General features: G+C 39.4%; 1 protein-coding gene across 2 annotated transcripts in view; it reads left to right on the top strand.

The window, feature by feature from the left end:
* The window catches only part of exo1 (exonuclease 1), a 29,320-nt gene that overhangs the window by 6,752 nt on the left and 7,615 nt on the right, over positions 1 to 14,953 (top strand). For both annotated transcript variants that reach the window (XM_073482081.1, XM_073482082.1), the window contains exons 6-12: positions 172 to 384; positions 2,271 to 2,458; positions 3,009 to 3,111; positions 3,195 to 3,408; positions 5,458 to 5,644; positions 11,292 to 11,838; positions 12,014 to 12,103. In XM_073482081.1, coding sequence (XP_073338182.1) covers positions 172 to 384; positions 2,271 to 2,458; positions 3,009 to 3,111; positions 3,195 to 3,408; positions 5,458 to 5,644; positions 11,292 to 11,838; positions 12,014 to 12,103 — 1,542 coding nt within the window. The remainder of the gene's footprint in view (positions 1 to 171; positions 385 to 2,270; positions 2,459 to 3,008; positions 3,112 to 3,194; positions 3,409 to 5,457; positions 5,645 to 11,291; positions 11,839 to 12,013; positions 12,104 to 14,953) is intronic.

The following is a 14,953-nucleotide window of genomic DNA, read 5'->3' as shown; positions in this document are numbered from 1 at the left end:
TGATGGAGAGAAACAATAGACTATATTGAACAGCACTTGTTCAACATAATTGCATGCTTCAGTGTTCATCATATTTAGAGCAAAACCATAGCATTTAAGAAAAAGCCACATGAACCACTGCTCAGATATTGCCACCAACTTCATAATCAATTGTATTTCACAATTTTGCAGGTGATCCTCAAAATGGACAAGCAGGGAAACGGCTTGGAGATAGACCAAACTAACCTGGGCCGCTGTCGTTCCCTGGGTAATGTTTTATCAGAGGAGAGGTTTCGCTACATGTGCATCCTTTCTGGCTGTGATTATCTGCCCTCCCTGCATGGCATTGGCCTGGGCAAGGCCTGCAAGGTCTTACGGCTGGCAAAAGACCCTGATATACTAAAGGTGAGACCAGATGATGAGAAAGTGATGTTGGGATTCCAAAGATGCCTCACTTTAAAGAAGGATAGACCAACATGGCAACTTAGTTCCCTTTCGCACCTACCTTGTTTGGTCCAAACCATGGTTTGGTTTGTTCTAGTGTAAAAACATTTTCTCTGATGGTTCGGACTTTAGGACCAATGACAGGAAGCTCTGGCAGGCTATCGTCGAAGTGGGAGGAGAGAGCACATATATTTAAAGGGTAACTCGACCAATTATACACTTTACAGTGTGTTTATAGAAGTACTGCTACTACTGCAGAGGAAGTTGCAGTTGCGTCCAGTGATGGCACTCGGTGGCTAAATTCCATTATGGTTTATGTAGTGGCAATAGTAGTACTTCCCAAGACCTGTAAACATGCTTTAATGTTAAAATTGGTGGTTACTCTTCAGCTTATTTGACATTTGGTCAGCTGAGCTAATGAAGAGTGAGTTGGGGAAAAAAAACAAACTCTGACATTTAGCAATTATTTTCTGAGAGGATAAGACATGAATTGAATTGACAACATGTTAACATCAGAAACATAGTCATCTACAAACCAAGTAGGCTATATGGAGATGCAGCTTTTGTATGTGATGATGAGGACAGAATCTAGGTATTTCATGTATAGTTCTTTATTGTGCTCAAATAATTGCAGCATGAAGCCAAAACTAACTATCAATTGTAACAAAAATGCAAACTTTGTTTGAACTTTCTGGTGGGAAAATTCACCAAACTGCTTCTGGTCTCGTTCCCGTGACCTAAATCCAATTGAGCACCTATGGGACGTTACGTATTGGTGCATCCGATGCCGCCATGTACCGCCACAGACTGTCCAGGAGCCCACTGCTGCCCTGATCCAGGTCTGGAAGGAGATCCCCCAGGACACCATCTGTCGATGGTCAGGAGCATGCCCAGATGTTGTCGGGAGTGCATACAGGCACATGGGGGCCATACACACTACTGAGTCACATTATGAGTTGCTGTGATAAAATTCACACAGTTGGATCAGCCTGTGACTTGTCACGTCTGTTCTCAACAAGTTATACAGTGTACATCAGTAAAGATTTTCAACTTGAATAATTCATTCATCAAGATCTGATGTGATTAAAGTGTTCCCTTAATTTTTTTGAGCAGTGTATGTTAGAGGTGTGAATCTTTACTGGCCTCATGATTCGATTCGATTTAGCTGTCAACGATTTGAATGCAAAACAATTCACGATGCATCTCAGTGTATGGCCTCCTCAATGATCTATATTCCTGCACACGGCTACTTTTTCATCATTTAAATTCCCCTTTTATTCAGAAAGTCCTTCCAATATCAGACTATAGTAGTCTACAAAATAGTGCTTTGATTAAAAAAAAACTCGGCAAGTTTTTTTTATTTTTTTTATCACTCGCAGATGAGCTCTGCCTCTCTCTGAAATACCTCCTACATAAGTAACATTAGCCTAATGTCCACCCACAGTTCAAAGCATGGGAGCAACATCACGACGTAACTGCTGAGGCCGGACAATCAACAATCAGCATAAGCTGAAGAACTCTCAATTATGCTCTGTCTCTGCATAGATGCAGAATCTTCCACATCCGCATCGCAATGCATCTTATAATCGAGAATTTTTCACACCTCTGGTGTATACTGTGGGTTAGCATTTAACATAAAACACAATTATGAATTATGGTAAAAGTTTTCCACACAGTTGATATGTTTTGATAAAATGTTCACAAATGTATACAGAAAGTGGGTCAGTAGATCAGTTGGCACTTGATAACACTAATTCCATCACAAGCATAAAAATGGTTGTTTGTAAAACCTTGTAGTAGTGACCCAGTGACAGACTTTTTATTGAAAGCTCTTGTTACCCTGTCAGGTGATCAGAAAGATGGGCCAGTACCTAAAGATGAATCTAGTTGTCCAAGAAGAGTACATCGAGGGATTCATCAAAGCCAATAACACCTTTCTATACCAGCTGGTGTTTGATCCTGTCAGGAGGAAGACTGTACCCCTCAACCAATACCCAGAGGACATTGACCCAGCCACCCTCAGCTATGCTGGGCTGTATCCTCCTATTGTGAATCACATCTGACATCACCTTTTGTAAATAATGGAAATAATTATTGTTATCCTTGCCTGTGTTGGGTTAAGTATGGGGAATTGTATGATCTTCTCCATCACTTGCATAGTATTTAATGCCAGATATAAGACTCATTTTCTCACACTGTCCATTGCTGCTGCAATGTACAAACCTACTGTTTAAATGTCCTGTTTTAGTGCCCATCTCTTTAAGGTCCTCTACCCGAAAAAACGGTCTACTCTCACAGACCATAGCAGGCACTGTTCACTGTATTTTTGACTCCTCTCTGCCAGTGTTTTCACCAGCAGGGGGGGGGGCGATGAATGTATAGGTATTACATCACAACCATACAGAAATCTCGACTGCTCATTTGAATAGGGTTTCTGAAAACAAGCTGTGCATTTCTCTATGGATTGAGCATTTTCATATTTTAACGGTATTCACATATCACCTAGACCTACTGTATAATCAAAAAGGACACAGAAATCTCCCTTTCAATTTGGGACCATTAATCCTTCATGATGTTGAATCCAGTAATCTTGGAGATGACAAAGGCTTGCAGATGGCCATGGGAAACCTTGACATCAACACCATGAAGAAGATAGATGACTTTTGCCCAGACAAACCTATTCTTCAGGTATTAGATTGCAATCATTGAATGGATTCCTGATTATCAGAATGAAGTATCACAGTTAATTTAGAAAAGCTTTGTCTTTTCAGCCTTCTCAACCCCGCAGTCATAGCTGGAATGACTCACCAGCTTCCAATGGGCCCAGTATCTGGAGTAGAGACTTCAAGCCAGCATATGCTGCCCTGCCCCAGTATGCTGTATTCCTAGACAGGCCTCTTTCCACCAGGGGGAAGGAGAGAGTCATCAGCCTGGACAGTCTGAGGCTGCCTTGCCGAGAACTGCAGGTGAAGAGACCACGAGATGGTAAGCTGTCAGCTTTCTGCAGTGCAGCTTCACTTAACGTTTAGTGTTTAGATTCACACACAGTAGCTCTGGTTTTCGGTTGTTTACAAGCTATAGTGTTGCAGGTAAATACACGGACCACTTCGGCCTCTCTCTTGGTCTTCTGCTGCTCCTGTGGGGGTCACTCATCCTCTGGGGTCGCTCCATGATGTCAGTGTCTCTGGGCTCATTGGGTGGAGTGGACAGCCGGGCTGCCATTCCACCACCCAACCTTTCCACTCTAATGAGCCCAGAGACACTGCAGCTGTGACAGCCAGATGTGGTGGTGTGTTCCCCGGGGAAACTAGGGCTCACAGTCCATTACATTAGCTCCACCGCTGGCTGTTTGTTTGCAGACTGTACAAAACTAGACTACAGCTTATAACTGCTGAAAAACTGACATTACAATAGCTACTGTGTGAAATAACAGTTTGAGTCAAGCATAGAGAACACAACAATCAGAGGTGGAGTAGGGCAGGTATGACATAATGAATGGGATAATAACGCCTCCCTGGGAAACTAATGATAATGATATTCCAACTGTACAGTTATATCAAATCTGTTATTTGGCATTCATGACATGCTTTTTAATGCTTTCTAAAGATAAACTAAATAATCTAATTTAATAAATATGATTTATGGCATGAGTAATAATCATAATAATGATCATATTTATAAATTGATTATTCATCAACATTCAGTGAATAAAATTGGCCTACATTTTATTTGATGTGGGGCAGTAAGGGACCTGCATAATGGAAAGGGAGGTGCTGGCCAATAAAAACTGATTTTATTAAGTAAGAAACGTGAACAATTACAGTAATAAATGGGAGCAAATTCTTTTCCATTCTCTGTAAGTCTAGGTAGTTTTCTTCTGATTTAGAGACTGCCTTTAATGTGTCTGTGCATTGTCAGGTGAAAGAGATAACCTTTTTACGCCAATGTATAGTTTATTTGCCATGAAACCCTTAAAACATTATTTCTTCTTTCTTTTTAGACTTTCCTTAAGTTTATCAGCTTGAGGCATTGTCAGAGAACATGTAAAAATGAGCAAGACTTGATAAAAACTGAACTGCAATTCTACTTTGTACTGGTACAGGCATGTATCAAATTTAGTTCATTATGAGCTGACCCAGCTGAGTAGTTTTTATTTATTATGTCCTCTTTTGTACAGAAATGGAATTATCCTCAGGTACTGTAATAAAAAAAAAATTTTTAAACTTTTTTTAAACACAAGTAAACCCACTAGAAATACATTATTGACTCCTTTCCCATTGCCACGAGACACGTTTCTTTCTTTTTTTTTTTGTTCATTTGTAATTTCTTATGCATCACATTTGTCATCACAAATGTTCCCGAAAACGGGGAACAGTAGAAAGCAGCAGATCATATACCTCATCAGACTACATCCAGAAGATGTAAAAGTCTTAATTGATATAAATTATCATTTTGAATTAAGCTACTTCCATCATCAGCCCCCAAAAAACTGTACCTAAGGAGTGAGACATGTTGTTTCTTTCTCATCTAATGAGAATTGCACATATGCACTACTGAGGCAGCGGTAAGGCTCAGTAATAGTGGTTACTTTTCAAATATCTTTTGTTTTAGTGTCTCCTTCAAACTCAGCATGGACGGAACAATGTTGAACAGAGATGGATGGAAAAATATTAAGAAGCCAGCATCCTTAATTTCAACACTTCATATCATCGTGTCTGACAAGGGGAGTCCCCCCATGTGTTGTGTTTCCTTCACAGCCAATTGTAGCTGGAGCCAATAAACACCCGTGACTACTGCAGAGTCATTTGCTGATTGTACCAATTCACATTAAAGACAAAATCCAGTTGCCACAGGGTTAAGTGGATTTTTTTTTTTGTGCAATCTGAAAGGGGTATCATTGGTCCTTTTTGAGGACACTGAATCACTATGGCAACAAAAAAGCCTACTTGGCAGGATCTGAAGAATGGAAATAATGGAACAAAAAAACTAAACTAAAAGCAACCTATTATGAAACCTGTCTTTCGTCTTCCATAGATTCCAGTATATCAGACCAGGACGTGCTGCAGCAGTACTCTGCCTCTAGTCAGAAGCGATCCAGGCCAGCTCAGCAGTCAGACAAGCCAACATTGACCAGGCAGCCCTGGCCACGCAGCTGCCTCTCTACTTTGCTACAGAGGAGGAACCAGGAGGCTGAGGAGGATGGCCAGGCCACATGCAGCAGGTGACATCACAGATATTCAATCTCATCTAGTGATCATTGCTCTATTAGGCCTATTATTGACTAATCAATCTAAGAAAATGACGTCTCAATGTAACATCAAGATAACATCTAAATGTTATGTCATGTGTTTGGAACCTTTTTCCTCATCTGTTGCTATCTGTGGTCTTCTGTCCTCTTCCATCCCGATGTTTGATCCACGTGCCCTCTTTGTTGTCTTTCAAGGTAAACGGTCCATATAAAATATGAATAGCCCATTTCCTCAAATAAAACCCTGTAGTCAAATAAAAGTTGGGTCTCAGATAGGGATGTAACGGTATGAAAATTTCACACCACGGTAATGATGACCAAAATTATCACGGTTATCGGTATACCGCGGTATTTTTAAAATGTCTTCAAAATGTTGAAGATACACTGATAAATTGAAATAATTTCACCAAGATGTATATTTAAATAGATTTATTATATATTAAAAGGCATAGGGTATAAGCAGCCTGTTTTTGAAACGCGTCCTGTAATGTCTGCGTTACAGAGGTAGAATGAGATATTCTGGCAGTAGCACTTGATTGGCCAGCAGACCCTCTCTGTGAAAAAAATGAATAGAAAATGTCATTATTAATTATTACTGTCATTGTTACTTAATACTAAGGGTGCAACCAACAGATCACAAAACTCACAATCTAGATCATATCACTTTTGTGAGAAACAGGTTAGATAATCTTTTAGATCAAAACAAAAAGGATTATTGTTAAATTAATTATGAACGCTCTATTTTGGCTCTTATCTCTATCTAGACACTTGTTATATTCACCATTTTAGATTATTCTTTATATATAGTCTATTCTACAAATAATCCACAAGTATTATATATTTCTGATATTACTTATATATTGGAAGTCTTTCTCTGTCTGCTTGCTCGTCTGTTGTCAATGGACTCGGTCAATCTGATTGGTCAAATGGCTGCTGAGCCACAGGTAGATGCTGCTCTGGTGAACGGAGCTCAGATGAAAGTCAGTCATCTCAGTCAGTTTGCATTCACTAACTCAGTCCACCCAGTACGTGTTCGTCTCAAATCCTCTTCCCTGCAGCTCTGCATCAATATCAGGGGAATTATTAGGTCGACTTTAAAAAGTGAAATCTACAATTAATAAGCGGTTCAGATAACGTGCCAAATCACGGATCAACTTCGTTCAGTTATACCACTATCTGGTCAGTTTACATTAGTGACAACAGCAAATTAGACAGAGAAAACTCGACATACACACATCATGCACCCGAGCTTAAGGTTAATTTACCTTGCATTCGCTGAACAGTTGAGGGTGATGGTCACGCAAATGAGTAAGTAAATTGGATGTGTTGCCGGCCCTTGCAACAACTTTCTTCTTGCAGCTCCTGCAGATAGGGCTGCCATCCTCGACCAGCTGTCCCTGAGCATTCTTATAATAACCAAAATACGCCCAGACTTCAGATTTGGTTCTCTTTGAAGGCGGAAAAATGCCTTGAGGGCCGCTACTATCACGTCCTCCCTCCGCCATGTCTTCTTCACTACATAACAAGCGCACGTTGCACGCTGCGCCTGCGTAGGGAGACTTGGATAAAGTATCTCGCGAGTTTTCCACACCGTGGTTATCGACCGCGTCGGTTACCATGGTAATTAAAACTTAAACGGTAACCTTCACCGTCGGGAATTTTACCGTGGTTTACCGTGACACCGGTAACCGTTACATCCCTAGTCTCCCTAGATAATGGCCAATGGCGTTGTTGCTGCAGACAAATAAAAAACAGCCCCAAATACAGGCTTGAAGTAAAAGAAATTCCTGGTGCCTGTCACATAGTGTGCATGCCAACTAAGTTTAATGCACGTTTGTGTCTCTTTTAAAAAAAATCTATAATCACATTATTTTCAATATTTTCTTGTCATGGAAAACTGTTATTGTCCTATTTCAGTCACTGTGGGAGTTTGTATATGTTAATATCTTAGCCAATTAAGTAATGGAATGGAATTTTCAACAACACAATCTTGTAAATGTTATATGACAAAAGCCTTCTTTTTTTTTCACTGAAATGATAGGGGGCTTTTAATTTGTGAGCATACATGTGAGAGCGAGAGAGCATGTGAGACTGAGATGGTGTGAGAGGGAGGGAGAGTGTGTGTGTGTGTGTGTGTGTGTGTGTGTGTGCGCGCGCATCTTCTCAGGCACGATGCAATGATGCATGTCAAAGTTAAGGCCGGTTGCTGTTAATATCTTTCCATCCGTCTGTCGAGAAGCACTTGAACATCATTCAGTGTGCAGTCTCATCAGAGATGACAAAGAAGCAAGATGTCTCTCAGCAACTTCTGTTATCAGCTCTGGAAAAAACTAATTGTACTAAATCCAATTGTGTCTAATTCAGAATGTTATTGATTAAGACTTTTTAAAACAACTTCACCGTTTTCTGGATGTATTGAGATGCTTTCTACTGTTCCCTGTTATAATTCCAGTGCATGTGTTGACAAAAGAGACATACAAGATAAAAAATACAGACAGGCAATCTTGTCCACTGGCAATGTGAAAGGACAGCTGATTATTAGAGGGTATACCCATGTTTAAAAAACCCTTGTATAAACAATATAATTTCTGTGTAAAAGTGATTTCTTACTGGGCTGAATGAAACAAGTGCACATAAAATAGGTAAATTACACTTTGGGGATTGTACACCTGAAACTGACATGTTTGAAAATTGACCACTGGCCCAGTGACGAATAAGATTTTCAAGTGGACCAAAAATCAGACGGGTTTAAACTGCAATCAAACTAGTTTTTGCTATGAGGATGTTATAAAATTATTACTAAAATTGTATTTACAAACAATGTTTTAATTGAGAAACATATGAAGACACCAGTCAAAATGTCATGCGGGATCACGTTAATGAATTAAAAAAGTCTAACTTTTTCTCATTATAATGTGTTTATATGCGAGCGTATTGCTGCCACACAAGGGGAAAAAACACTATCACGTTATAACGTATGGAGGACCACAAGTGTCACGGAAATAGTAATAAAGCATTTAACTAATTGTACAATAAATATAGGAATTAAAAAATTTGTTTACAAATTAATTTATTCATTGTACAATAAAAATAGGCATTTAAATTTTTATATTTGTAATGACTATAAAAATATCACGTTAAAACGTGATAATTTATACTGTTTTTATCTCATTTACATCATTTAAATAATTTTTCTACTTCCTGCTTGGGTTGAGTCACGGCGAGATTCTTCTGTTATTGAGCATGGTGGACTACACTGATAAGTACTCTGTACAGCCTCATGCATTTTAAAATCCTCCTTATTGTACACAAAGAATCAGTCCTCCTCCCTCTGCAGGTAGTATCATTTCTCATTGATCAGTTGGAGGCAACCTGGATACAAGCTACCCAGCACAGATACTGAGAGTCCAAAGAATAATTATAGTATAACACCAAGTCAGTTAAAAGTCAGGGATATCATTTGGGAAGCACAAGTGATTGTGAATCAATTTCACCTGCTTTGGTCCAAATGAAAGTAACAGGTGCAATGGAGAGGCAAAAGCAAGACACCCTCCAAAAAGGGAATTGTTTTGCATGTGGTGACCACAGACAACTGCTCTCTCCTTATCCGTCCTGACTGATTCTTCTCTAGTTTTGTGTTCTGCTAGTGTCCTTGTCACTACTGGTAGCATGAGGCGGTACCTGCTGCCCAATCATGTTGCACAGGTAGTCCCCAACACCTCCAGGATGGCACATCCGTACGTGCGGTCGCAAGAATGTTTCCTGTGTCTCCCAGAACAGTCACAAGAGCGTGGAGGAGATACTAGATGATCGGTATCTGCTCCTTTTGTGTGAGGAGGAACAGGAGGAGCACTGCCAGAGCCCTACAAAATGACCTCCAGCAGGCTACTGTTGTGCATGTTTCTGACCAAACTGTCAGAAACGGACTCCATGAGGGTGGCATGAGGGCTCGACATCCTCTAGTGGGACCTGTGCTCACAGCCCAGCACCAGGCAGTTCGATTGTTGTTGGCGAGAGAACACCAGAATTGGCAGGTCCACCATTTGCGCCTCATTCTCATCACACCACCCACACTCCATCCCCAGTTAATCAGAATTAAAATTCTTATGACCTGTCCTGTCTGATCAGCAGTCTGCGATCCGCACATCACATTACGCACACAGATGCACCACAGTGCTTCTCCTCCTTCAGTTAAATACAGCATTTTGCTCAAATACAGTCAAACAGAGACGTGTCATCATCTTTATTGATTTATTGATCAAATCAAAGTCAAACTCCATGTAGAAAGCTAGGACCTGTCAGTAGCTGTGCTGGGTAGCTTGTAAGTCTGGTGCCTCCAGCTGATCAATTAAATATGGTGCTACCTGTGCAGCCCCTTGCATTTTAAAATCCTCCTTACTCTACACATACTGATCACATTGTCATCCACCATTCTCAATAACAGCAGAATCTTGCATTGTCTTAAGCATGAAGTAGAACTTAACTGAATTGTGTAAATGACACATAATAGAAGTGTAAATTATCCAGTTTTAGCTTTTAACTACTTTTTACGCTATTGTTTGTGCTCAAAATGACTCACATTGCCGTGAGCTGGAATGACCTAGAAACACGACATGTGCAATAACTGGAAATGGTGTGCTAATGCTCCTCGACATATTGTGATCCAAATCTGCCACATGGTAGCACTACAATTAACGAAACAAAATTTGAGTACGGAAACATTTGCCAAAGAAACACAGTAAGTCCAGTTGACTTGAAATTTGACACACGATCCAGGTGAAGGTGTTCTACACAAAATCCTATTGGAGGATTAGCATTAACTGAAAAACACTAAAATAAAAAATACCTTTTCAAATATGACTCAATCAACACCAAATTTGGTATACAGCATTGTGGGACAGAGATACACAATTCTATTATAAATGTGCAAGATCAGTCAAAAAACATGCCTGCTATCAATCAAAATATTCCTGAAAAAGGCGGGGCTTTGAAAAAAATGGCCATAACTCATGGACCATTGGTCTGATCACCATGAAACTTGGTATGCATGAGGTTGGGAATTGGTCTTCTAAAGCATTTCTAGCACAACCCATAGGTGGCGCCACAAATACCAAAATTATCCACACCACTGACTTTCACTATTTTTGGTTTGCATAGTCTGGTTGTGATTGCTAACTAAAATCTCCATATTGATTGGTGCAAGGGGGTGTGCTCTATGACCTAATAAACGATGAATTTGCTTACACCATCATAACATTTTGAAACGCATATCACAAAATTTGGATTTGCTGCAAAATATCTGATAATCTTTTACATTACTACAGAAAAATTCTATTAAAGGAAATAATTAAAAATGAGCATTATCCCCTCTGACTGAAATTGTTACTAATTTTTAATACACCTAAATATAATTGATCTTCCTAAATGATGCATGTTTTGTGATGCAAAAGAAATTGCACTGATGTGACTCTTAACATCAGTCCAGGGACAGCAGATGTAAAATAGCCTTTTGGCTAATTCTGGCATGTTTACATTTGTTAAAATGTTTTTATTAATGTGCATTGTCCCTGATTATTAAACCTTTAAATAAATAAATGTGGTTGTGTTTATACCCACACAGATTTTTCAGTAGATCAGGAGCCAGTCTGAGCACTAAGGAGTCTGCGTGGGAGGATTTACCTCGGCATGTGGAGCCTAGAGCTTTGAGTCCCACTCAGATCAACTCTCCCAGCACTCAGACCATTGACAGTGATAGTCCTGATGTTTTGTCTGTGGACACCCCCAGCCCATGTCCATCACCTAGCACCACATCTCCTGGATCAGCCAGTCAGGGCCTAAGGCTGTTTCACTGGTCAGGCAGTACCACCTCAAATGAACAATCAAGCAAGCCCAGCTCCACTACAGGCCTGGCTGCCCTGCAGCAGTTTCAATACAAGAGGGACATTTCTTCCTTTTCCACAAAAACCCACATATCTCCTGGGGGAACATCAGCCCCATGTCCGTCCTCCACTGACAGAAACCCAGAGGACAAGGACAACCTCCCAGATTCCCCTCCATCTCAGGACAGTGCCTTCTTCTCCCAGTCCCAGCCTAGCCTTGCTTCCTGCTACAATGAGGGAGACGCCACCTGCAGCCCCCCCCTCTCCTACCAGGAGGATGCTGCATCTGTACGTTCATACGAATCTCCACTACTTTTAAATCTATATACATCTCTTGTGGTTGGGTTGGCCTTCACACATACCTCATCATCAGAGTTTCATGCCTCATTGAGTGAGTTTGCAGAAAGCTATTTTTGTAGCATTGCTTTGTGTTCTTACTTGCGTCTTTCCTGTGCTTTCTTAGGAAATGAATTCAAGCAAAGATTCTGAGCCAGACCAGAGTCCCTCGCATTCAGCAGAAGCAGATAAGAATCCTGGCATGCTAAGATCAAAGGTGGGTTTGTGCCAAATTTTTGCAGAGTTTTGGTTGAGTCTTAATGTCTTTTTAAAAGAATAAATTTAAACTATTTGCAGAGCTTCCTCATCATTAGACAGACAGTGAGGGTTGTGACAGCCTGTTGAGCTGCAAACCTCTAACGAATTTTATTAGCATGAATTTGTGTTGCATGTTATACAGTATGTACCGGTAAGTTTTGTTTCACCCTAATAAGGAAGTAAACTTTAAAATCAGTGCTTTCCACAAGTGCCGGCTGTTGGCCAAACAGCAAACTACTCAATTAAATCCAGCCAGCTACTTTTTAGGCTTCATTCAATGACGATTCCAATTAATTACTTTGATTAACAAGTTATGATTACCGGAGTGTGAATTTTAGCCTTTGCTTCAAAACTATGCAAGCATGATGAAAGATAAGTTATGTGCCTATTTGAGTCCAACCTCTCAATGTGTGTGTATGTGTGCGTGTGTCCAGCTGAGAGGTTGTGCCATTCCGTGTATGAGAGTGGAGACTCGTCTTCAGTCTTGAAAACATGAGCAATATAGTTGATGACAAAACATGATTGCACAGACATCCTCAATAGACACGAGCTACTTCAGAAAACAGCAGCAACTTGACAAGTGTGCAGTAAGCATTAGTAAGTGCTGCATTTTCCCTTACACGCCACACAGACATCTGGGCTAAATCAATGAATGAATTAATTTTATTTACATTGCGGCAGAGCCATCTCTAAGATGCAGCGTGAATCAAATATACCTCACTGGTACATTAGGTCAGAACACAGGCATCAATCAATGTATATTAAAACTAATGAATCCTTAATTTTGTAATATAATCAACTTTATGTCTTACAGCAAAAGTTTGGATTTAAAATGCAATGACTGTCATAAATTACACTTGAAAAATATTTAGATGTAATCAGATTCTTTAATAGGTCAATTAAATACTTTTAATAGAAAATAGATTGTTGTTTTGGTAGTGTCACATTTTGGGAGAGGAAAAATATTTACATTAAAAATATATGTGTAAATAGATATACTCACATTATCATCTATTATCATCCGTTCTGAGTCATCCCATCACAAGTGGACAGCTTCAAGCCTGTCAATTCACACCTGGCATTAAATGAGTCTCGACATGTGTCTTGAGTGACCTCTTGTGATTGGATCTCACTTTCCCGCTCTATATGCAAATATATACCTACATCACTAAAACAAAAATACAACATTCTGTTTTTTTTTCCACAAAGAAAGAAATATCATGTAGAACATTTGTTAACAGAATTAACAGGTAGACTCAAATAGTTATGAATGTGTTGTTGTGTTGAGTTTCACAAAGTTTATACAGTTTCTCCAAACCCCAAAAGTGTACTTGTGTTATAAGTCAAAATAAAATGCTTAATTAAATATAAATTTTGTCACAAAGATTTTGTCTTGGCATTTTTATTGGATAGCAGACAGACAGGAAACAATGGGGGAGTGCGGCATATGACATACACCAAAGGCCCCAGTTGTTATCGTACTGAAGGTCAGTCAGGCTGAAATAAAAATTAAAAAAAGCCTTTTAAACCCTTATCACATCCGTGGTCACATTGTGCATCTATTTAATGAAATGTGCAAAAAAAAATTATCAATTTCTTTGTATTTTTATATCCACATCCGTCATGATTTCTTCTTGTAAAACTCAATGTCACATGCACTTCCGTAAGCTTGTACTAACCAATTTAATCCAAGAATATCATCATCCACCCATCAATCAATCTTCATCTTTAAGCGATGAGCGAGTGGCACAGAGCTTAAATTTCATGTCAGAAAGATGCAGCTGGAGCGTATTTCACGGATTATTGTACAAAAACAGAAATTCATAGCTTTATTCACTGATTTGAGTGAAAGTGGATCATATTTTATGGAGGGAATGTCTTCTGGTTTCCCTCTAATGTCTTCCAGCTGTGGAGTGATTTAATTTCCTGATGAACAGATGGTTTTACCTGTTGCTAATGTAGCCGCGTACAGTGGCTAACTGTATTGGGCTCCACGGGGAATCCGATATCAAGATGATCCGGTCAGACAGAGATGACTACATTGACATTTAGGTGGGGGGTGTAACTTACATTCAGTGCTAACACTATTGGCTACAATAAAAGTCCCTTCCTCCCTGACCATTTTACAGGAAACGGAAGCAAATATTAGTTTGCCTCCCTTTTCAGCTCGACTTAAACCATTTGTCTTAGGGCACCACGATAAATATTAATTTTGACTTAAATGGAGTATCTTTGTCATTGCACAAGTACAAAAAGATTGAATTACAATTAGATTGAGAACAAGGTAAAAATGAAATGGTAAATAAGATAAATATTTAAAAACATAAATTGCCAACAAAGTAACAAACCATATCAACAGTATGAGGCAGTAGTAAATGTTGCAACAGCTCAGATGTGCAAAACACGGCCAGTACAGTATGTAGATACTGAAGCATAAAAATGCATGCATGCATGCATGCTCGTGTGTGCGCAAATGCTTGCACGAACCCAAATATTTCTTTCTGACATCGTCAAATAATCACTTGCCACCGACATTGAGGAGTCTGGTGAGGTTGTTTAAATTGATTAAAATGATTAAGCATCCTAAGCCTTCTAAACCAAGCTTTAATATTTGATCCGTATGTTGATGAAGGTTCATAGTTATCCAATTTGATCCTCATGTCCATTTAATAGCAAAACTTTCAGTACAATTTTGAGTTCAAGACTAGATTACCATGGACCAATTTATTAAATCAATTTTGCTTAATAATTTTTTCTGCCGTCTTTTTTTAAGTTTGCATTCCACATGAATGTTATGAATGTAATGAAA

Source organism: Pagrus major, chromosome 15 (genome assembly GCF_040436345.1).
Source record: "Pagrus major chromosome 15, Pma_NU_1.0".
NCBI classification, from domain to species: Eukaryota; Metazoa; Chordata; class Actinopteri; order Spariformes; family Sparidae; genus Pagrus; species Pagrus major.
This window is presented reverse-complemented; position numbering and strand designations above follow the sequence as displayed.